The 22,288-nt window shown below is 52.9% G+C and overlaps 1 protein-coding gene across 2 annotated transcripts in view; it reads right to left on the bottom strand.

Moving 5' to 3' along the window:
- Positions 1-2,253: 2,253 nt before the first annotated feature.
- PDGFRB (platelet-derived growth factor receptor, beta polypeptide) overlaps positions 2,254-22,288 on the bottom strand; it is a 35,271-nt gene continuing 15,236 nt past the window's right edge. For both annotated transcript variants that reach the window (XM_014948139.1, XM_014948138.1), the window contains exons 3-25: positions 22,051-22,128; positions 20,279-20,575; positions 19,573-19,842; positions 19,173-19,300; positions 18,659-18,833; positions 17,872-18,064; positions 17,550-17,665; positions 17,119-17,245; positions 16,745-16,956; positions 15,894-15,988; positions 15,486-15,618; positions 14,960-15,064; positions 14,740-14,850; positions 14,223-14,376; positions 12,710-12,876; positions 12,360-12,478; positions 11,067-11,189; positions 9,572-9,683; positions 9,189-9,288; positions 8,965-9,070; positions 8,242-8,480; positions 8,056-8,153; positions 2,254-7,472 (exon numbers count right to left, since the gene is read on the bottom strand). In XM_014948139.1, coding sequence (XP_014803625.1) covers positions 7,420-7,472; positions 8,056-8,153; positions 8,242-8,480; positions 8,965-9,070; positions 9,189-9,288; positions 9,572-9,683; positions 11,067-11,189; positions 12,360-12,478; positions 12,710-12,876; positions 14,223-14,376; positions 14,740-14,850; positions 14,960-15,064; positions 15,486-15,618; positions 15,894-15,988; positions 16,745-16,956; positions 17,119-17,245; positions 17,550-17,665; positions 17,872-18,064; positions 18,659-18,833; positions 19,173-19,300; positions 19,573-19,842; positions 20,279-20,575; positions 22,051-22,099 — 3,282 coding nt within the window. In that variant the 5' untranslated portion in view covers positions 22,100-22,128 and the 3' untranslated portion in view covers positions 2,254-7,419. The remainder of the gene's footprint in view (positions 7,473-8,055; positions 8,154-8,241; positions 8,481-8,964; positions 9,071-9,188; positions 9,289-9,571; positions 9,684-11,066; positions 11,190-12,359; positions 12,479-12,709; positions 12,877-14,222; positions 14,377-14,739; positions 14,851-14,959; positions 15,065-15,485; positions 15,619-15,893; positions 15,989-16,744; positions 16,957-17,118; positions 17,246-17,549; positions 17,666-17,871; positions 18,065-18,658; positions 18,834-19,172; positions 19,301-19,572; positions 19,843-20,278; positions 20,576-22,050; positions 22,129-22,288) is intronic.

Genomic DNA, 22,288 nt, shown 5'->3' with positions numbered 1-22,288 from the left:
GAGGGAGTCCAGAGAGAAGGAAAGGCAGCTTTTGGCCAGAGAAGATTTCCTCTCAGCAGTTTTTCCTGGCAAGGGAAGAAGAACACGAAGTAGAGCAGTGTGATGCACTGGGGGGCTCCTGCCCAGAGCTGGGGGGCTGTCAAGCGGCTGGGCTGTAGGAGATGTCTGCTTGATTGCTCTTTCCTCCTTTTGAGCCAAAGGGGCTTTTTAAAGGATGTTTGTTTCTCTCCTTCTTCCTTTTAAGTTTGGTTGTGTTTTTTTTTTTTCCAGGAACGAATGCCAGCTCAGAGAGAACTGACTCACCAGTGTGAACAAGTATTAAACCAGACAGTTCTAATACAGAGAAGGGAAACAGTCTCTCGCCTCCCTTCTCTTTGAGGAGGCCCCTTGCAGACCGTCTCTGATGGCAGTGGTCCACAGGTGGTACATGTGGGTCCCCGAGCTGGGCTGGGCACACCTGGGGATGTTCAGTGGGACGATCTGTCTGCTGGGGTTCCTCTTCATTGGTGGCCATCTCTTCCTGCATGAGGGCTGCACCCCAGAGAGTGCTGCTGGCACTTATGGGCCCAAGCAGTCTGAGCAAGGGGCAGGGATGCTCTCAGAGGAGCTGCAGCCTGACTTTGAGCTGCTTGAAGCCCAGAGATGTCTGTGGAGGCCCTGTTGGCTAGGAAGGTGTGCCAGGAGCTGGTTATGGAGGGGAGAGTGGAGGCTGCTGTGAGCCCTGGTTGGGAGCACTGGGAGCTCAGGCTTGTTTCCCAGGCTGGGAGCGGGGCTGGACCATTCCAGCCCTACAGGACCCCTGCACTGAGTACAGCTGGCCATGGTGTCCTGCCTGCCTGAACTGCCCTGCAGCAGTCTGGGGACACAAGTGGAACACCCTTGTCCTGAGTCAGCTGTTGGTACCTAAACAGCTAAAAACCCTGTTTGCGGTGGGCCAGGGTTTGTCTCCACTGAGTTTCTCTGCTTCCCTGAGGTCTTCCAGGAGGTGTCTGTCTCATCTCAGGAGAGGAGACTTGTTTTGGGGTAGGAAAAATGCCCTGCTGGAGGTCCCCGTGTCTGCCTACTCATTCCCAGCCCCATAACCCCTCCTCGGGGCATCCCAATTTAGCAAAGACCTGCCAGGCAGGGACTGGGCAGTGAGAGACAGATGGGTTTGGGGCTGAGGTCTACCAATTCCTCCTCCCTGCTTCCCCCCAAGCTTCTGCTGCAGCTTCTCTGGAGACGAGGTGATTTTTTTCCCCCGCTGATTCAGCTCCTGGAGAAAAATGCCCCGTCTGCTTGTCGTGGCTGAGCTGTGCCAGGTGACTCAGAGCGTATCTGGGGAGAATCAGCCTGAGCTGGTCAGGGAGCCTGCAAACCTCCTCTCTGGCAAACTGAGCAAAGACAGGAGCCCAGGACAGGCTGTGGGGGAGAGATGAGCCTTCCTGGGACTTGGACCCATCTCCTGCTGCAGCCAGTGCCCTGGTCCTTTGGGTACACAAGGGGTTTCCAGGAGCTGAGGGAGATGCGACTGCTGCCAGTGGGGACTTGAGGGGAGCAGGAGGAAAGCAGGGGGGCATGTGGACCTGATGGAGTGGTTGTGAGGAGAACCAGTATTTTAGGGGTTGCATCTTTAAAGATTATCAGTGAATTCCTGATCCCAGAGAGAGGGGAGAACCCAGCTCGGAGGAGAGCAGGACATGGGGAGCCCTGCGCACTGCAATGTGGTTCCTGCTGGTGCCCTGCCCCGTTGCTTCCCTGAGTCTCTCCCGCTGCCCTGAGATATTAAACTATGTGGAAAAATCAAGAGCACTGTGGTGTCTCCCATCTCCTTCAGCCCAGCTCTGCTCAGTCTGGCAGCTCCTGCATCCCTACCCTGATGTGTGTGCAGACCCACAGTGCTCCAAGGAGCATGTCAAGCCCTTGTTGGGGGCTGCTGGCCTGAACCTCCTGCACCGGGGACACACATGGGAACTGTTCCCCGTGTCCTTCCCTCTCCCCACCTCCTCCCAGTGCAACGAGACCCAGTTACCAGCGAGATGGGGCAAACCCTGCCCTGTTGGCAACCCCTTTTCCTTACCTGGTCTCTGGTCTGGGCTGTTGCCTTGCCGTGCTTCCCTCTGCCTGGCTCCCAGCTTGGCTTTCGCTGAGCGTTGGGGTCATGCACAGCGTATTAACGTGCTTAGCCTTCACCCACGACGTGGTTAAGCCGTGCTCCCAGCCCCATCTGAGCGGGAGCCACCAAAACCAGGCGAACAAAGGAAGAGATGGAACTTTGCAAAAAGAAAAACACCTTTATTTTTAAACTCTTTCTTTAAAAACGTATTTGTAAAAGTTTACAGCATAAAAATAATATCTCATGGCTATAGATGTGACATAGTACAAATCCTACAAATACATCTGTAAACCTAGGAAAATGTTAACTCTTTGGTACCTTAGTCTGAACTCTGTTTTTGTCTTTCCCCTCAGGATGGTTTCTGACAGACAGCATGGAGGCAGGTGCTGCTTCTCTTCAGAGATGCTGCAGAGATGCTGCGTGCTGCCAGCAAGCCAGCAGGAGGGGGAGAGGGCAGAGAGTACTCTTTGGGCAAGCTTTGCAGTTCTGGTGCAATCCATGGAGGAGGAAGGACAGGAATGATGGGACACTGCAGGCCTCCCAGCACGAGTTGGCTTCCCTGCTTCCTCCCACCCCTGCAAGAGTCATCTCTCCAAAGTGCTGCTGGAGCTACACCGGAGCAGTTCCCCTGCCTTTGCCCAAGCCAATTAGGTCCATCTTAGCAAAGACTTCAGCCTCACTTCGATTCCCCTGGGTGAAACATGGGAATTATGCTGGGAGCCCAGCTACCCATGTGCTGGCCCGCAAAATCTGATTTTTTAAGAGTACCTAGCCTGCCCTGGGCAAGTCCTGCAGACAGAATGGTTTCTCCACCGTTACAGTCAACCCTGGCTGCTCAGCATCCAGGTAGGTTTGAGATCTGCTGAGGGAAGGACCTCTGCATGGCCCAGGAGATGCTCGGTGCCCAGTGAGGACCTGCAGCCGCCCTGGCTGCTCTCTGCCTGTGCAAACCACCCAGGGTGAAAGCTGCCAAAAGGCTACCAAAGGTTGCCCAAGGGCGACCTTCATGTTCTCCAGGTGGGAGCACAGCCAGGGAGCTAAGCACGGAGCCTGACCAGAGCTCTTCCACAGGCTTTGCCTCCTCAAGCTATCAGTTCACATTCTGTTTTAGAAAAAGCCCCCCTAGAAGAAGACATCTGTGAAATCCCCTTCCCCAGATCTGCCCGGCTTTACACTGGCCCAGCTTCCCCACAGCCCAAACCGAACCCACTGCCCAGCACCCTGTATTTGTGGTGCTGTCTCTCCCCCAGCCCAGAGCCCAGACTGGGAAGAAGGGGAAGAGCCATTTCTCAGTTCTGGCTGAACTTCCCTCTGGCTGCACATCTGCGCTGCCCTTCTGCCTCCCGTCCCCGTGGGACTCTGCCGCTGTCCCCTTGGCAGGTGAACAGAGACAACTGAGTTACAAGTAAAGTCCGCTGTGCTCTAGATTTCTTAACACGACACAAACAAACACTAAACGTGACACTCTCGCTTTAAAAAAAAAAGAAAAAAAGAAAAGTAACAACACGCTCAAACCGAGAAGGACCAAAGGATTAAAACCTGTGAACGTGTCAGTCTGAGGAGCATCTTAAATGTGGAAAGAGACACCGGGGTGTCACATTAGTTTCTGGGATACACGTAGGTATGTATGAAATAGTGACTGGCAGTAGGATTATGCATATACTGGTGCTGATAACGATGCAACAGCTGCAGAGTAAAATATAAAATACAAATAAAAGATATTGCACTAGAGGTGGGCCCAAGCTGTGGCACGTGTTCCTTTTTGGGGGGGCTCAGTTTGGGTCCACCTCTAAACACAAAAACACACCCAAACGAACAGACTGATGATTGAAACTAAAAACCTGGAGGGACCGGTTCCCTTCAGAGTCTCACCGGAGAAATTATGGCTACAAAACCGATGGGCCCAGAACAGCAGATGGCTTCTCCTGGCCCTCACCCCCTGGGTTACGCAGGGACTGGAATGTCGGCAGCAGAGAGGGAGGCAGTGGGGGACTGGAGCTGGGTGCCCGAGCATCAAGAGCTTGTCTGGGGGCACTGCTGAAAGCCTCAGCCCTGCCAAGCCCTCTCTTTGCGGAGGGCTGCACAGGGATGCTTAGCAAAACCTGGTGGCTTTGCCCAGCTGCCAGCCTGTCCCTGGCTGAGAAGGTCTGCTCGCTGCAGCGGGCGTGCGAAATGGTGACGGGAATGGTTGAGTAGGGGACAGGAAAGTACCACAAAAGTGCAAGACTTGGCCCTTGCAATCACGGGGCCAAAGGCAAATATTTGGTCGTATCTCTCTGGAGTGGGGACCGGTACCGTTTTACAAAGAGTCTGACGTACCTACTTGAAGAAGGAGGAGGGAAGTGGGGATTAGCACCCTGTCAGCAGCCAGAACAGGTTCTGATGCAAAGAATAACTTCAATAAATCTACAAACGGGAAAAAAATGCAATAGGCGCCCAAGTGCAGCTAATGTCCAGCTATTAGGACAGGATACCTGAGTTCCCCCAGCAGGGAGAAGAAATAGGTCTCCTCTTTCAGGACTGTGGAAAGTATTTGATAGTGGGGAATTAGTAATATAATTGGTAATTAATCTGTACAAGATGGAGTTTAGTACAGGATTTGTGAAGTAAGTAAGTAAATGGCCAAATGGAGGATGAGAAGGGGTTAATTGATGGGGAAATCTTTGGGCTGGATGGAGGTAGTAAAAGTAGCTCTCTAGGGTTGCTCTTGATGCTAGAAGTATTTAATATTTTTATTATTCAGTCCAGCCCAAAAATAACAGTTTGTTAATGAAATGTGCTGATGACCCAATGTCTGGAACAGCAGGGAGTATCTTGGTTGGAAATGCTGGAAGAGTAGAAAGACGTAGGTGCTTAAACTGGTCAGAGGATGACTCCAAACTGCCAGTATGCTCTGGCTGGGAAAAGCTACACCAGACAAGTCAAATCCAGTACAGACCAGAACTATTAATGCCCTGTGTGAAGTCTAGATTTGGCCTCAGCTGGAGTACTGGGTACTTCTGGTCGCCTTTGATAGAGAAGGAGAAATTAAAAATGGAGCTGGTGCAGACAGACAGGGGCTATTAGGATGATCTGATGTGCCATCCTATGGGCTCAAGTTGCAGTGACACGGATCCTCCCAAGCACCTTACATGTTAGAAAAATAAAGTGGTCTGACCTCAAGGATCTCATAAGTTACTGCTTCTCCGTGGTTAGCGTCATTTTATGAGCTGTGGCCACAGAAGATGGCTCCTTCCTTGCAAGCAGGAGGAGCAGAGCATGGAAAAACAGTTGTTATTCACAGTGTGTTTCCTACGGATGGTGGGGAATCTGACCACACGGGCTGAAAATATACTCTACTGGCTGCCAATAAAAGTGCTATTTCTTATGTTCACATTTTACCAAGGACATCAGCCCACAAAACGTCTACTCCTCTTTTAGCTGCATAAGCGGCAGCACTGCGATGATAGACAACTTAAAACAGAAGCTGTTTTGCTAGGGATTTCTGGCAGAATTTTCATATTTAAAGGAAAAATAATTCTCAGTGGCTCTGCGGTGGCGGAAGGCCAGCAAGATGCTGATGGAATTTCTGAATTTGTAAACCTGCCTGTGCGTTTTTTTCGTGGGATGCACAGAGAGATGTGCATGGGTAGGGCAATGAAGGGGTTAATGGGAGTTGGGGGGCATGCAGCGAACAGAGCTCTGTGCAAGGTGAAACTTCTCCTTTCAGAAAAAAAAAAAAAAACAACCCTGCTAGTTTCTATGGTGTGAGAGCTGGAGGTTTGGGTGGGGGGGGTAGTGTTCATCTCTGCAGAGGTGGGGTTCACCACTGATTTCCAAAGCCTGGTGTTCCTCCTGCTTCGAGTCTCCTCATTCAAGTGGCAGCTGAGAGCACAAGAAGTCCCAGGCTTGCCTGTGAGAAGAAAGGAAGGAGGCAGGAAGCAGGAGGAAGGTCTCTGCCCTTTTCTTCTTCAAAACACTTTCCAAGAGAGAGGAATTCTTCCCGATTCCTGTTGCTCCGCTTGCTTCCCCAGGACACTTCATCCACAGCCCTGGCAGGGTGGAAGTGGCTGTGCCTGGCTCCTAGAAGGTGGCAGGGTGTGAGATACAGTTCAGCCCTGACCAAACAGCTTCCCAGCCTCTCTCCTTCTCTGCCTTTTGAGACGTCCCCGGGTTGGTGTTCTGGCTTCCTTATTGCTCCTCATAGTCTTGCTATGAGTCAGGAGGGACCGGTGAGATCTCCCACCCTGAGAAAGGGTGTTTGGGTGAACAGTCTATCGCAAGGGAGCCCTTGCTTCCCCAAGATAAGGCACAAAGATTTTGCAGCTGGCGGGATTATATGATTTCCCAGCAGATGAGCTGGGATTAGTGGCAGTAGATTAATGAATAGCCATATTGCTTCCTTATACTGGCCCTGGCTAGTGGATTAATATATTTGTTCCCTTTAAATCTTCAATGGAGAATAATTAGCTTAGTGTCCACACAGACAACATAAACAACACCGGACTGCCCTCTTTGCTACTACAACAGGGTCATTGTGAGAGCACTTTGAGTTCCTGGCATGCCCTTGGAGGTCCTGGTGCCACGCTGGGCACAATAGGGTGTGAGGTTGTGACAGCCCCTCTAGGTGGGCGCAGAGCTGTGCCTCAGAGCCATGGGTACCTGTAGTGCTTGTGATGCTCTATCCACCATAGAAGAACTGTCAAAAAAGGAGAACGGTGATTCAGTATCTCTGAGACCCTGGCTGGTCTCTCCAGGACTTGGCTGTGCTTGGAGGGGAATCTCCCCAATTTACTCTTCATCTCCAGCAGCTGAAGGTTGGTGTTGCAGGTTCTCTACACCCCAGCAATGGGCCCCAAGCAAATCATCTGTCCCGGTGGCATTTCACAGAACCACAGTGTGGCTGGTGCTGAGACCATCAGAGAAGTGCTGGTGCAGAGGAGATGAGACTCATCACCATGGAGGGGGAAGAGGCTGGAGTATCATCTTAGCAATGCAGAAAGTGGTGTCTCTTGTGGAGATCCAACCCACGTCTTCCACTTGAAAAGAAGATGTTAGTCTGTGAGATGTCTCCCTCCTGCAGTGGTTTGATCACTGAGGAGGACATGGCAGTGATCTGGAAAGTTAGTGACACTGAGCCACCTCTTCGTAAGGGGGAGGAGGATGCCAATGGGGAAAAGTCTTTAATTCCCCACCCCAAAAACACTGGGAGATGGGAGGGAAAGAGGAATGCTGGGACAGGTGGGGATGTCCCAGCAAAGCACAAAGCATGGCTCTCTGCGATGTCTGGGTCAGCCCCTCAGCTGGTCTCGCCATGGGGAGATGCAGAGTCAGCCCAGCTCTGACTACAGGAAACTCTCCTCCACCTCTTGGTGACCTGTGGTTGGTTCCTGGCAGCCTGGCTGTGGGTCGGATTCCTGCTCCTCATCCTGTCGGAGGCCCAGAGGGCTGTCACAGGATATTGTAGATGATGTGTTGGCCTCGTTCAGTGTTGAGCTGAAGGGAAACAGGAGGAGAGAGAAATGAATGCCTTGTCCCAAGTCTCTCTCACCCAAGGGTGAGAGAGGATTCCCAATGGTTGGAAAGTGTGCCAATCTCCTGCCAGTCCCAGCCTATCTGAGAAGCTTTCCACAGGGGACAGACAATATCGCTTGGGTCTATTCAGCCCTCAAACACAACATAAAAGTTGTGTTTGAGGGTTGTGGACCATGCACCACAGTGTGCCCTGCTCCTTGGAAGTGGGGTCTCTTGTCCCCAGCTGTGCCAGCTGATGTACAGGGACATGACACGATAGCCCATCTTAGCTCAAATCCCAGCTCCTCTGGTTCATCTTCATCCCAGCAGGCTCATGCAAGGTTGCAGCACCTCAGATGAAGATGACACTGCCCTTCTTCTCTCCTGGTAAACCCATCCCATAGCAAAGCCTTCCCATTTCCTCCTAAGGCCCCCACTTTCAGATTTAGCCTGTCAAGGGAAGGGGCCTGGCTGTGGGTCGGATTCCTGCTCCTCATCCTGTCGGAGGCCCAGAGGGCTGTCACAGGATATTGTAGATGATGTGTTGGCCTCGTTCAGTGTTGAGCTGAAGGGAAACAGGAGGAGAGAGAAATGAATGCCTTGTCCCAAGTCTCTCTCACCCAAGGGAAGGCACAATGCTCAGATGTTTTTACCTGGCCCGGCTGATGGAGGCCTCCTGAGGAAGATCACAGATTGCCTCTGGTTTGGGGTCAGGAAGAGGGATGATATAGTCGTTCTCTCCCCCGTTCTGGTGCACGGATGTGTAGAGGATGCTGCCGGTAGGGGAGTTGGGGGTAAGCCTGGCATTGTTCAGCCCGGGGATTGTGGGTCTTGTGCGGACAACAGCGGGGTGGTCACTCCTCATGAACTCTTCATCCACCTGATGGTACCTCTGCTCTCGCAAAGCAAGTTACCAAAGAAACGGGAAGATTTTGTGAGTGGAGAAAATTTGTCTTGTATTTGCTTTCCTTCTGTTAGGCTTTCTCTAGAGGGGCTGACATCTGGCTGGGTTCAGCTGCCCTGACTTCACCAAAGACAAGTCATGAACATTTCTTAAGGGAGAGATCAGGGACACAACTCCACAGCTCCAAAATCCCAAACAGTTGGAGGCAGGTTTTTGATCTCCTGCCAGTTCTGATTTCCGCAGTTGCTGAGATACCAGCTGCCTGCCTGATGATGCCAGTTGCCTCAGCAATGACCCCAGGATGCCCAAACCACCTTCATTGGCTGTTCAAACTAATGCAGGAAAACCCTCTGGCACAGCAGCACATTAACACCAGTCTCCAAACCCTGATTTTGGGTCCTAACCAAGGGAACATCCTATACAGAACACCCACCCTCTTCTGTCCTTCCAGCACAGGATCCTTTGAGCATACCTTTCTGTAGCAATCCACCAAGAGGTTTCCCATAAGCACCACCAGCTGTGAGAAGGATGGTCTGATCTCAAACTTCTCCTCCCAGCATTTCTGCATGATATCGTAGCTAGCAGGAGGGAAGAGAAAGAACTCTGGTGAGCGAACAGGTGGGGAAACAGAAGCAGAAAAGCTTCCATAGTTCGTGTAGGGCAGGACCAGGGCAAACGCTTATGGGCAGCACTTACATTTCATCAGAGGCATGGGTGGGTTTGGACATCCGATAGCCACGTTTGATGGCATTGTAGAACTGTTCGTTCATAGGCAGTTCAGGGTATGGAGTCCCCCCTGGGTGCAAAGGAAGAGCAGGAAATTAGGCTGGTGGATTGCCTGCGACCTCCATGCCAACATGCATTTCACACCAAGGCTCCCTTTTCTCTTTACCTTTCCTGTTTCATTTCACTTCCAAATGGCAACGTCAGCATGGGAAAGAAGGAGACAGGGAATGAAGTGCTACCCTGACTAGTAAGGTTGGGACTTGGGGATTAGAAATGGATTTCTGTTGTCTCCAGGAAGGAATCCCTCTAACATGCCATCAGACCTACACCACCATGATCTCCTGGGCACTTACCTAGAGTGAATATCTCCCAGAGGAGAATTCCGAAAGACCACACATCACTCAGGGTGGTGTAGAGGTTGTTGAAGATGCTCTCTGGAGCCATCCACTTAAGGGGCAAGAAGGTCTAAGAGGAAAAAATAGAACACGAAGAGAGTCAGCAGCATCTACAGAACTTCTTTCAAGACATGAGAGCCTGACACCCAATTTACAAGCAGAGAAGACCCTTCAGAGCTGCCAGTCATCCCAATGTGTCTGCTGACATCTGCTGTCAGCCACTTCTTGGATGAACAGGTTTCCTCTTTCCCTGTGCAGGATGGACCCAGCAGGCAGGAGGAAAGAGCAGGTGTGCTACACCCGTTTTCTTCACTGTCTGCCATGATGAGCTGTCGTGGTGTGCATTCTCTGTTCCTTAGTTCCTGGGGAGTCCACGGACTTGGACAACATGACCACAGCATTCCTGAAGGAAGTCCAGGCCTATTTGGACTTTGAAAATCTGAGACCAGGCTGGAGAGGGCTATTGGATGGTCAGAAAAAAGCCGAAGGACACTCAATCAGAGTGAGACACGACAAGGAGCCTCACTTGACCAGCCTGTATGCAGCACTGGCCGTGCTGTTCCTGGGATTCGCTTGCACAATGAATACCAAAATAATCTCCAGGAAGGATTGCAAAGGGGCTCAGTTTCATTTCCTGTTTTGGAAGGAAAAGCAGCTATGCCAAGGCTGGACTGGAAACCCCAGCTCCTCTGCAGGAGGGTCTCCCCGCCCAGGCACTGAGTGCCTGTCTGCCATCCCATGCACATGGGAGAAAGCACAAGAGAAGTTAAGCAGTTCATAGAGTAGATAAATATTGGGATTTGAGTGGCCTGGCTCCACTCTCAGCTCTGCCAGCCTCAATTTCTCTGGGAATCACACAGCCAGCTTTGCTTGGGGTTGCACATTCCCAAACGCCCCAGGGCTGGAATGGCCATGCTTTTGTTGAAGTCACAGGGTTGGTTCTGTGGAAGCTCAGTTACAGCCTCATCCTCTCCTGCCTCGAAAGACTGGAGACATCTTTCTGGAAAGTAGCTGCTCGCAGGAAAACACTTCCTCTTACCCTGTGGTCTAGTGGTTAGTGCAGAAGCCTGTGAACCTCTTCCCAGAGTGGCCAGTGACTCACTGCAGTGCTATCAAGCTTCCTAACCTTGCATTCCTCCTGCCTGTGGCTCAGGACCAGACTCAGCACCGCACAGGGAAGGGATGCAGCAATGCTGCCAGTGATGGGCTCTACAGGGGACAATCCTTAGTTTCTCTGCTGCTGTTTCTTTGCTGGTTCTTCTGGAAGAGCCCGGAGATATGGGCATGCAATTCTGCTACTCCACAGCATGCGGAGCACATCAGGTACAGGAAGTTTGGCTGTTGATACCATCTCTTGGGAGTCCTGCCCTGTCACCACCCCTGGGCACAATGACAGGGTGTGCCAGGCCCAGAGCACTAGAAGGAAGGGGCTTACATGGCTCCTGGTACTCACGCTGCCTTTGGAGATATAGTTGGAATCCCTCATGATGTCTCTCGCCAGGCCAAAGTCACAGATCTTCACCAGCTTCCCCTCACAGATGAGGACGTTCCTGGCAGCCAGGTCACGATGCACACACTGTAGGGGGGAGACAGGGCACTGTCACTGTGAGGGGCCCCCAGACAGCCCAAGGATGCAGCCCAGCTCCAGCCCAAGCCCATTTCTGTGGCTGCAGGGACAGCATTCACCTGACATCATTTGAGGCATCTCTTCCACCTCTAGGGACAACCGTGGCTCAAAGCCACTAGCAGAGCTACCACATTTTCTCTCTTCACCTGGACTGCTACCCCCATGACAGCAACAGGCATACAAATCCGGCAAGGGCAATTGGAACAACTCAGTAGGGAGGGGATTGCCAGGGCTGGCAAGGAGGTAATGTCTCCCATCTCTGTTTGGACAATCCAATCCAGCAGTCTGAAGGTATCAGAGTTACACCGGCCTAGCTCGTGTCTCCTGGTTTGCTGGCACATTGGATGCTTTCCATATGAACAGCCCCAAGGTTTGCTCAAGACCCTGCCAGGTTACCAGCAAGCTCGGTGATATTACACCACTGCAAAGCGTGTGGGAAGTGGTGGGAAGCTGGGAGCTTCTTTTCTGTGCTCCATGGGGGAGCACTGACCATGTGCTTCTGATGGTCAGACTTTCTGGCTGGAGGCAAGGAGCCAGGAATTTCTCTCCACATGTTATGGATGCCATCACTACCCTGTTTCTTACCCCTGTGACAACTATATCACTGCCTGCCCTGGGCTAAGCCAGACCTTAGGAGATCCCAAAGCCTGGTGCTCCGTGATTGCTTAATTTCCACTGAACAAGCACTTCTGATGAGGTCTGGGGGGGTTCAGAGAATGTAGTTCAATAGGGGTGTCCACTGAGAGTAGCAGCTCTGCTGTGAAGTGCCTTGTGCTGTAGCACAGTGAGGCTGTCGCTGTTTGGTCATCCCTGTAAATGGGGATGATACACCACCACAGCTGCGCTGCACATGGCTTGGGAGGAGCTCAGAGTCAGGGAATTTGAGGTCTGAAGCTTGATCTACGCCAGGGTTAGCTGTCACGTGCAAATACAGTCATGCTGATCCTCAGGGCTGTTTCCAAAGAGAAGCGGTCAGCAGCTCTTCAAGTGCACAACCACTTCTCCCATGAGGAGGTTGGCATGGACAGAGGGACACTGAGTGGAAGCTGACCACAGGACACAGCAGAGCATTGTTGGCCTCCACTACTGCAGGCACCACGGACCAGCTGTCATACTTACATTTTTGGAAGCCAGGAACTCCATCCCGTTGGCCACCTGGAAGCTGAAGCCCACCAAGTCCATGTAGCTGAGGAGTGGAGACTCGTTTATCAGTGTCACTCGGTCTGTTCTTTCAGGAGCTGAAGGACAAGCAGAGACAGATGTTGGTGTTACTCAGCACACTCATGGGCTGCCCACCGGTGGAGGGACAAAGGGACAGAATGGGGAAATCCCATCACGAGTGCATCTGCCACCACTGCTGGACTTGTTCCAGTGATGTCCTTTGCAATATTGACCATCCATGTCTGCAAGCAAAAGCATCCAGTGCCCGATGTAAGCACCTCTCCCTCCCGCTGTGGCTGAGTTGTTACCTGATGGGGAATAGCTGTCCAGCTCGTATGGGGTGCCATAGTTAGAGGACTCGATGTCAGCGTACTTGACTTCACCCTTCATGTCAGACATGGGCACATAATCCAGGGAGTCGTCCTTGCTCATGTCCATGTAGCCCCCATCGCTCTCCACAGACAAGGAGAGGTGACTGCAGGGGGAAGCAAAGAGGCTGTTCAGATCCAGAAGAGAGGAGGAGATGCAGGGGATGAGAGCAATGATTTGTGGGACTGCAATTCCTGAAATTCCTGCAGCCCCAGCACTGAAATGTCCCACGCAGCAGGGAAAGAAGCCCTGCATCATGTGTGCAGAGAAGTGCGAACGGCACTGGAGATGTCCTTCCACCACCTAACAGCTCTGGTGTCCTCAGTGCTAGCCTTAAACCACCCTGCCACATTCCCCTGCACATCTCCAGGTGCCTGGCAGAGCACAGGCTTGGCTCAGCACACGAGCTCCACACTAGGGAGGGCAGGAAGGGGATCCAGGGCCTTGCAGTTCCACAGGCACCCACAGGGCAGGAGGGCAGGAGACCCAAACCAGATTGGGCAGGTGAAACCCTCCACCTTGGCCGTGCATGTTCCCAGCTTGGCCTGGAGTGGCCTGGAGAAGGCTGAACTGAATGGGCAGGACACAACCCTCTGTCCACAGTTAGACCTTCCCAGTTTGGTCCAGCAAACATCTGCATCCTTGTGCATCCCCTGAGCAAGAAACAACTGTGTCCTTGAAGCAACATCTTGAGGCCATCCATGTGATGATGCTGGGCAAGGGAAACCTTGTGCATGGCCAGAGCTGTGGGGCATGTCCAAGCAGGCTTGGGAGGCTGTGCTCAGGGCTTAGGAATATCTCGGCTACCTTCAAGCAGAAAGCACAGGGGGCCAGCTGTGCTGATGTCCTAATATTGCTCTATTTTACTATTGTTTTGGCATGCTGGGAGGAAATGCTGCTTTCTAACTTCCTACAGGATGGTTTCTGTGCACCGATCTGCTTGCATCTCCCACAGCTGGCAACTGGACGAAGGACCATTTCCCTTTCCTTCTAGCACCTCTTGTGCAACCACACTCCTTCTAGCACTTCTCCCTTAGGCTCGGTAGCAACATGACCTGCCCTGAAAATGCAGAGCTGAGGTGTCCAAGGGTTAAGATATGCTGGGAAATGCTTCGCTTCTCTACTTGAAGCGTAGCTGTGTTTATGCCAGTAAGTTAATGATGCCAGGGAATATTCCCAACTGGCATGGAGCAGCCAGTGTGTGTGCTAGAAAACAGCCTCCAGGACACACAGATTGCCTCTGCTAACTCCCCATCTGCCAGGAGCTGGTTTGAAATGGCTGGTTGGCACATGGGCCAGTCTCACATGGTAGAAGGGTGGCCAACTGTACCCCAGTGCTGGGCCAGCGTTCATTTCACTGGTCTGGAGGAAACATAGGTAGCCTTCCTGGCACTGATGGGGGCTAAGGTGGGGTAGGCAGCAGGGAGGAGGTGAGAGCTGTTTTCCAGGTACCTCTGCACGTGGTCCTCCTTGGCGGTGTTCCCGTACAGCTCTGCCTCCCGCCGTGCCTTCTCTCCGTAGGACTGCAGGAAGGTGTGCTTGTTGCGGTGCAGGTAGTCCACCAGGTCCCCGTAGCGGCAGTACTCGGTGATGATATAGATGGGCCCTGGTGGGAGAGAGCACCAGTGTCAGTCCTGTCCCAAGGCAGTGAATTTCATCCCACGGAGATATTACCAGATTGCAGGACGTCAGGGCAGGACCAGGGGGAAAAGCCATCTTTCTGCTACTGAGCATTTTTGGAATGTGAAATTTGTGTTTGAGGAGGGAGGTGGGACTTAACAGAAACATGCCTTCTCAGTTTCAATCAGGTTGGAAAGAAAGGCTGTCAGAGCCCCACAAGGCTTTTCTAAGGGAAGGGTGAATTATTCTCAACCAGAAAACAGGAATTCCTCTCTCTGAGGGCAGTTCTCCTGCTCAGCACAGCCCATGGCAGCAGGGAGAGGAGACAAGGCACCCAGAACTCAGTTACCTCCTTTGGTGCAGGCCCCCAGCAAGTTGACGATGTTGAGGTGAGGTCCCAAGTGGCTCATGATCTTCAGCTCGGACATGAGAGCTTGCTTCTCGCTGCTCCGGGCAGTGGCTGTTGGGGGGAGCTGGTGTGAGTGTCAGGGTGAGGAGGGGAGAACATGGGCACTATTCGGCCCCACAACTTTGGGATGGGAGAAAGGTATGGTGTGGGGATGACTCACACTTGAGCATTTTGACTGCCACTTTCATGGTGGACTGTGAATGGCTCAGTCCGTGGGCTGTTGCCTCCACCACGCGTCCAAAGGCACCAGAGCCAAGAGTGCGTCCTGCAAGGAAACAGCGAGGAGACAACGTTGGGGATAGTCTTTGAGGACAGCTGAGATAAGGAGCTTGGAAAAGCCAAGTCCTCTGTCTGAAACCCCACCAGCCTCGCTGCAGTCATCCTGGTGGGCATGGAGGGGGTGGTAAGCTATGATGTTTGTGGTTGGGGATGGTTTCTCTGGCTAGGAAGGGAAGGAGCTTCCAGCCACAGGAAAGGATACCCAGGAATAACCCAGTGCCTCATGCCAAAGGGAGCAGCTGGCTTCCCACTGTGGTCCCAGATGGTCCTTCTGTCCCAGGACCACATCATATCTTGAGGGATCTCTGTGCCCTTTCTGGGTTGATCTCTTTTGGAGATCCCAAACCCATTACCCCCCGACAGCCAGGACTCCAGAGGTCCATCAGTGGGACCTGCACAGCCTTTACCTAACACCAGCTTGTCCCTGGGCACCTCCCAGCTGGAGTCGTAAGGGAGCTGCATGGGATCCACGTAGATGTACTCGTGCCCATCGGAACTGACTGACTCAATCACCTTCCAGCGGATTTCGTAACGAGGTTTCTGGAAAGGGGAGCAAAGGGGGAAGGGAGATCAGAGACTCTGAGGGTCAGAGAGGGCATGGGGGATGTGTATGGGTTTTGTCAGGGAGTCTTTTGTCCCTGCAGCCATTGCCTCATGCCCCATCTAGGCTACAGATGCCAGGGGAAGCTGTGATCCCTGGAATGGGTGGGACATTCTTCAGGCCCATGCCTGAGCAGAAGCTCACAGCTTTGCTCTTCCCAGCCACCCTGACATGGGGGTACCACAGTTGCACTGGGAATGCTCTCCTCTTTTACCTTCTGCCACAGGACAATCAAGATGATCAGGGAGATGACGGTGAGGACCAGCAAGGCCAGGATGACAGAGATGATGACCACTTTGAATGGCAAGGCTACAATGATAACAGGGACAGCAATTAGTCTCCTCCAAACCTGCACAGTTTGGATACCCTGGGGAAAGTAGAGGACAGCAGCACAAAGGGATCCCTGCACCCTTCCCCTTTCCTCCTCTAGCCACTGTCCCCCTCCTGCTACACACCTCCCCTCAGATATTAACCCTCAGCTGTCCTCTGGATGGGACTAGTCCATGTCTTCTCCTTCTGGGCAGACCTGCCCAGCACTTGCAGGGCCAACAAGCCATCGGCAATGGGGCAATGGGTTGTTACAACCTGTTGAAGGGCTTGCTTCCTCAGGAGAGGTTTGACCATGGGAGGGTGTAAGGAGCTAGAGGGGCTGGTATGCCCGGGGGAGGTTTGGCAGCTCTGGACCTGGGCTTAGACCATCCTTCCTCATATTTGGGATGTTCAGCATATGGATGTTGAAGTCCGTGGCACCATCTAGTGACCCGTGGGCTAATAACAAGACACTGGGGACCTGCTCAGGCATCTTGCCTCTCTGTAGGGATGACCCTGCCAGTGGTGGGAAGAAGATGTCCATGGCCAGTGGACACAAGGGCTCCAGACCCCTGGAGTAACCTTTTCTACTCAACCCAAAGGAGGCTTCATTTTGGGCAGTGTACCCAGGCTTCCTGCTTTTGAGGACTGCAGCCATCAGAGGACAGTCCTGGTCCTAGCACCTCCAGGCTGGAGACATGGAGAGAAAAGCCTAGCTCCCCACCACCCGGCTCAAACTCTTCCCTCAGCACTCACCATGTGGGACCAGAGTGATGTCCTGGGAGTTGGTGCCCAGGAAGTTTTGCACGGTGCATCTCAGGAGCAGGGGCTCATCCACCCTGTGCAGCTGCAGGGTGCTGTTCACGCGGTACACCTGCAGCTCCGCGTGGTACGTGGCGTTGGTCTGTAGACCGATCTCTGAGGACTCGTTCCCCAGCAGCCGGGTGGGCTGCCCCTTGGTGCTGCACCTGGCCCAGAGGAGGATAAAGGCACCCATGAAGCAGTTGGGACCACATGCGACCATGGGATACATGGGTTTGTGGGCCAGCAGGATGCAATAAAATATTACTGTATTCTTCTAATAAATGCAAGAGCCCAACCATTCCCATGGGCTCCATCATTCCACTTACCATTTGATGTCGCTGCAAGTAGACCAGCTGATCTCTGGCTGGGGCATGCCTTCAGCAGAGCATGTTACGGTCTGCTCCCCACTGCTGGTGCTGCTGTTCTCCTTGAGATCCACCACTTTGGCTGGCACTGAAACCAAGAGACACTGATAGGAATTCGTCCCTCACTTTGACTGCAGGATGGAAGGGGAATGTGATTCCCCTGTACCCCTAACATGGCCTAGGGGTGAGGGGACAGCGAGGCAGGACTCATCACAGCAATTGTGTTTAATTTTTGAAACCTAACAGCAAAAAGAGAAAGGTTTGAGGGGGTCATGAAGGAGACTGTCCATGAAGGAGTAAGGGCTTCAGCAGGGTCCTACAGCAGAGGATGGAGCCAACCTCTGAGACTGCTCCCACATTCCTCAGTCCCATATCTGCATGCCCATCCTCACCATTTATCTGCAGATGGAAGGACAGCTCCTGCTCATCATCCTCATTGGAAGCCCGGATGGTGTAAAATCCTCCTTCTTCTTGCTTCACCCGTACCAGCACCAGAGCTGTTTGGTACCTGGAGGAGACACAGTCCTGGAGTGATGGGTATGGGAAGGCTACTGACAATGCTCAGAGCCAACCAACTCCCACCCATCTGAGGCATGCTCAAAATCCACTCATGGAAAGACATTCAACCACCAACCCATGTCCAATCCATGATTAGCAGATTGCTTTGTGAATTATCTCCTCCCCCCACCTTGGTGAGGTGTGATGGGCCCTCACCTGGTTTCTGACAGGTTCCTGCTGGTGATGCTGAATTCACTGCTACTCTCCATGGTCAATGTCTTGTTGTTCTTCAGCCACACGATGTTGGGTTGTGGGTAGGCCTCCACCTCCACTTGGATGGTGTGGCTCTTGTGGACCTCAGCATAGACCGTGCTGGGCAGGTGGGTGTGGAAGCGCACAAAGCCACGCTCTGAGAGGGGGCAAGAGGATAGGGAGGTCAGAGAGAAAAAGAGACCCCTCTCCAACCCTTTGAACAAACACAGATCTGGAACAAAAAAAACCCTGAACACAAAGAAGTGGTGGGACAGCTCCAGATCCATCCCTCAAGGCTTCAGGCTTGTGTCCAAGGGAAGTGGGGGTGCAGAGCCACACTTTGGAGCAGGGGAGCTCATGGGGCAGGCAGCATGCAGGGAAAAGGCTGTTATCTTGTAGAGATGGGGGAGATACCTTCAAATTACACTGAAGAAGGACAGATGGAGATGGGAGGTGACAATTTGACCTCACAGTGCATTGGCACTGCACAGTGCAGAAGAGCTCTCACACCCTCAAGTGTCATAAAGGGTCCCAAAAGCTGTGGTAGGGGATTTGGGATGTTTTTAAGTCAAGAAGTGGGCAGGGATGTCTTGGGGTGAGGGTTGGATTCTTCTGCCATGGTTACTAAGCTCAGGGGCTGAGGAGGGGAGAGAGTTGGAGGCTGTGAGGAGAGAAGAGGGTGTCACCCTGGGGCATCCTGTCTGGACACCCACGTGGTTTGGTGGCTTTGAGTGCGTGGGCAGCAACCTACCGATCACATGGACTGTGATGTCTTTACGGTCCGTTTTCTCATGGTAGCCCTCAGAGACATTGCAGACGTAGGTCCCGCTGTCTTCCAGCTCCGCATTCTGGATGATGAGGATGGAGCGGATCTCGTGGGTGGATCCAGGCAGGAAGTCGGTCACTGGCTCCACAGCCTTCCCTGCCTGCACAACGGGGATGGGAGATACAGTCTCAGAAGTCAAGAGCATGTTCTGCCAATGGAGCTACAAAGCCAGGCTCATGAGAAGGGAAGAGGAGAGGGTAGAGGAGCCCAGTCTGCCAGGGAACTTGACAGGGACAGGGAACATGAACCGATCAGAAGCCACTGAGACAGACAGCCTCAACACAAGGATCTCCTCATCAGGCCTCCCTGTGTGACAGCTTCTGCCATGAGGTGAAGCTTCCTATGAAGCTTCACCTGGGATATTGATGAGTGTTCACTGTGAGACATCTGGGTGAAAGCTGGAGCTGCTACCTGGAGCTTGTGGGGCTGGCACACTCACTTGCTTGCGGGGATAATCCCAGTTGAAGTTGACCAGCTCGTTGCCGCTCACGGTGCACATCAGAGTTACGTTTTCTCCCTGACGCACTATGGTCTGCACTGCACTGATGGAGACGTTCACAGATGAGACTGTGGGAAAGGTTTAAGAGAGTGATGAATAATGAAAAAGGGATGAGTGGGCACCCAGTCCATTTATCCTGGGTGGACTGGTCCACTGGAAAGTCTCTTTCCTGAGGGATGGAGCTGACAATATGGCAGAACCCAACAGGACTAAATCCGGCCTCCAAATCGATCAGGGGCATTGCTAAGGAGACAGGGGGAGAGCTTTGCTGTCCCCTGCCATTGGGCTGGAGGAACTGCCACTGCAGGTGCACAGATATGCTGAGAGAATGGCAACTCACCCTGGATCCTGTAGACATAGAAGGTGTCTGAATCCACCTCCTGGTCATCCACAATTGTCCGGCAGAAATAGGTCTTATCCTCAAAGAAGCCTTTGAATCCCTGTTGTGGGTCATAAGCAGCCGGGATGGGGTTCTCCACCTTTTTCTCATAGAGGGTCACCTGCATTTGTGGGTTGGTCACACGACATGGGATGACAGCCTCTGTGTAACCCGTGATGAAGATGAAGAGCTCTTCGGAGGTGATTGTGGGGAGGAAGACTAGGGAGGGATCTGTGGGAGAGAGGCATCACTGGTTAGAGAAAACTGCTTCAAGCTGAACTGGGGCTGCTCTGTGCTCCTCCAGGACTGCTCCAACACAGGGCTCTGCCTTCACACTCATGTGAAGCTTCTTCCCCTACTCCCCATGGTAAAGTAGAGCTGCATTGTCATAGGCTTGCCAAAGCTCTCCAGGAGACACCCAGGTGATGCTGCCTAGCACCATTGCTTCCCCCACTGCTTGCCCCAATGCACCACACATGGGCTTCTCCTATGCCTGGCATACCGAGACATGCCACAGCCAGATGACCTGCCATCAGGGCTCTCCTGTGATGGCAGGAAGGATTTTGGGAGGCCAGGTGTTTGGATACAGAACAATAATTCAAAGGCCTCTTTCTCCTGGTTGCTAAACCCCTTGGAAACCCAGAGACAAGGACATGTTGTCCCCTACCTGGAACGTAGATGTACAAGGCTTTCCTCTCCACTGGCTCTGGAACCTGGTCGGGGTTGTAGGTGCAGGTGTACTCCCCTGTGTGACGGCCTGTCACGTTCCTGAGGGTGAGATTGCTGACGAAGACACCATCCCTGTGCTCCAGCGAGGCGGCGAGGGGCTGACCTTCCCGTTCCCAGACCAGTGCACCATCCCCATAGCACAAGAGGGAGAAGGTGCTGTGGAGGCTGAGGACAAGCTCAGAGTCTCTGGGTTCGATGTGCAGCCCGCTGATCCCGGACGTTACCTCCAGCAGACCTGGAAGAGGAGGGAGATGAGACCAGGTTGTGTTCCTCTGAAATCCAAGAAGAACCACGCTAGAGCACGACCTCATGCCAATGTATTTGTTTTGCAGTGTCAGCCTTTACACTGAAAAATAACCTTTCTGGATTTGTCCTCCTGGGTGTAGCCACTGCTGATAAACACATGCTCTCCTCAGAAATGTCCTGTCAACCTAGACCTCGGTGGGTCACCCTTCATTCCATGTACCTCCTGAAACCCTTACTGGAAATGAAATAAGACATCATGGGGCTTAGCAATGTTCAAAGTTGCCTATGTCTGCAGCAACACTGGGTGGAGAACCCCCCGTTTTGTGCTTTAACTATGTCTGTCCCATCCAACCTTCCTGCGAGGTAACTGCAACCTCAGTGCCACCCAGTGCTGCCCAGTGTCACCAGGCGGTCAGGAGCAGACAACTGGCTCGGGGGGGTGATTTGGCAGCCATTGAGACTGTGGGTGTGAACAGAGCCGTGGGGGGAGGCATCCATGCTGTGATGCTGTTGCACCAGCCCAAGGGGCACCTTTGGTGATGGCAGAGCTGGAAATGGGGGTGACCTGAGCCTCCCACACATGTTTTCTCACATTCTTGTCTTTTATGCACCCTGTGAGCTGGTCTGGGGAGCTGCCAGAGATAGTACTGCTGACACCAAAATGAGCCTGTCTCTGTAAAGGCGGAGGTAGATCTCAGATGCACCTTCAAAGGCTTAGAAAGGCCATGCATTTAGCAGGAAAGGATAAGATGAGGCAATTCCTTGTGCTGCTGGCTGCATCTCCACAGGGACAGTGTCAGACGGGACACAGACTAGGCTGAAACAATGACAGTTTACAAGAAAGTGAAAAAGGAATGAAAGCAAAACCTTGCAGGAAATCCTTTGGAAGCAATAAAACAGGCAAGGTCTTCCTGAATGGCTCCCCGTGTCTCTCCCAGCTTCCTTGCTTCACCCTTTGCCCAGATGTCCCAGTGGGGCTGGGACATGTCCGGTGTCCCCACGGGTCATCAGGGCAGCTGAGGACAACCCCCAGGGAGCCACAGCAATGCTGCAAACAGTCCAGGGGCCCTATTGACTTGCTGTGAGGGGGTTATTGTATATATGGGATCTGACTGAATCCTTTCTGCAATGGGAGTGTCCATAATGTCCAGTTATTGTGGGTTCTCAGGTGTCTGCTAAGGGCTGAGCACACCTGGAGGTGCTCCCTCTGCAAAGATCTCCTCCTTCCACCCAGCTGTGCATCAACATGGAGCAGGTGGGGACTTTATACCCACCTTGCCATCAGATTGTGTTGGCATGAGCCCATGGACCTGAGACATTAGGAGGGACAGATGTCCCTCATCAGCCCTGTGCCTCCCCACAGCATCACCCCTTTCCTCCCCCTCACCCCGGGGTCAGCATCCCAGGGCAGCATCCCTGCGTGGTGCCCAGTCCTGGACACTCCTCCCCAGCCACAGCACTCACCGGTGAGGATGAGGAGCCAGAGAGATGTCTTCAGAGAGGAGCGTAGCATGGTGGGCTCAGGGGCTTGGTGGCCAAATCCTGCCAAGAGCAAAGCGGGATGAGCACAGCACTGCTGCCAGAGGAAGGGTCCCTTGGCCACCCCTGGGGTAGGGGAGACCCCGAGCCCCCACCTGAGCCCTGGGCTCCCTTCTCCATCTCAGAAACCTCCCACCTCTTCCCAGTTTTCAGCCTTTCTGTC

Source organism: Calidris pugnax, unplaced genomic scaffold, assembly GCF_001431845.1.
Source record: "Calidris pugnax isolate Ruff unplaced genomic scaffold, ASM143184v1 scaffold27, whole genome shotgun sequence".
Lineage (NCBI taxonomy): Eukaryota > Metazoa > Chordata > Aves > Charadriiformes > Scolopacidae > Calidris > Calidris pugnax.
This window is presented reverse-complemented; position numbering and strand designations above follow the sequence as displayed.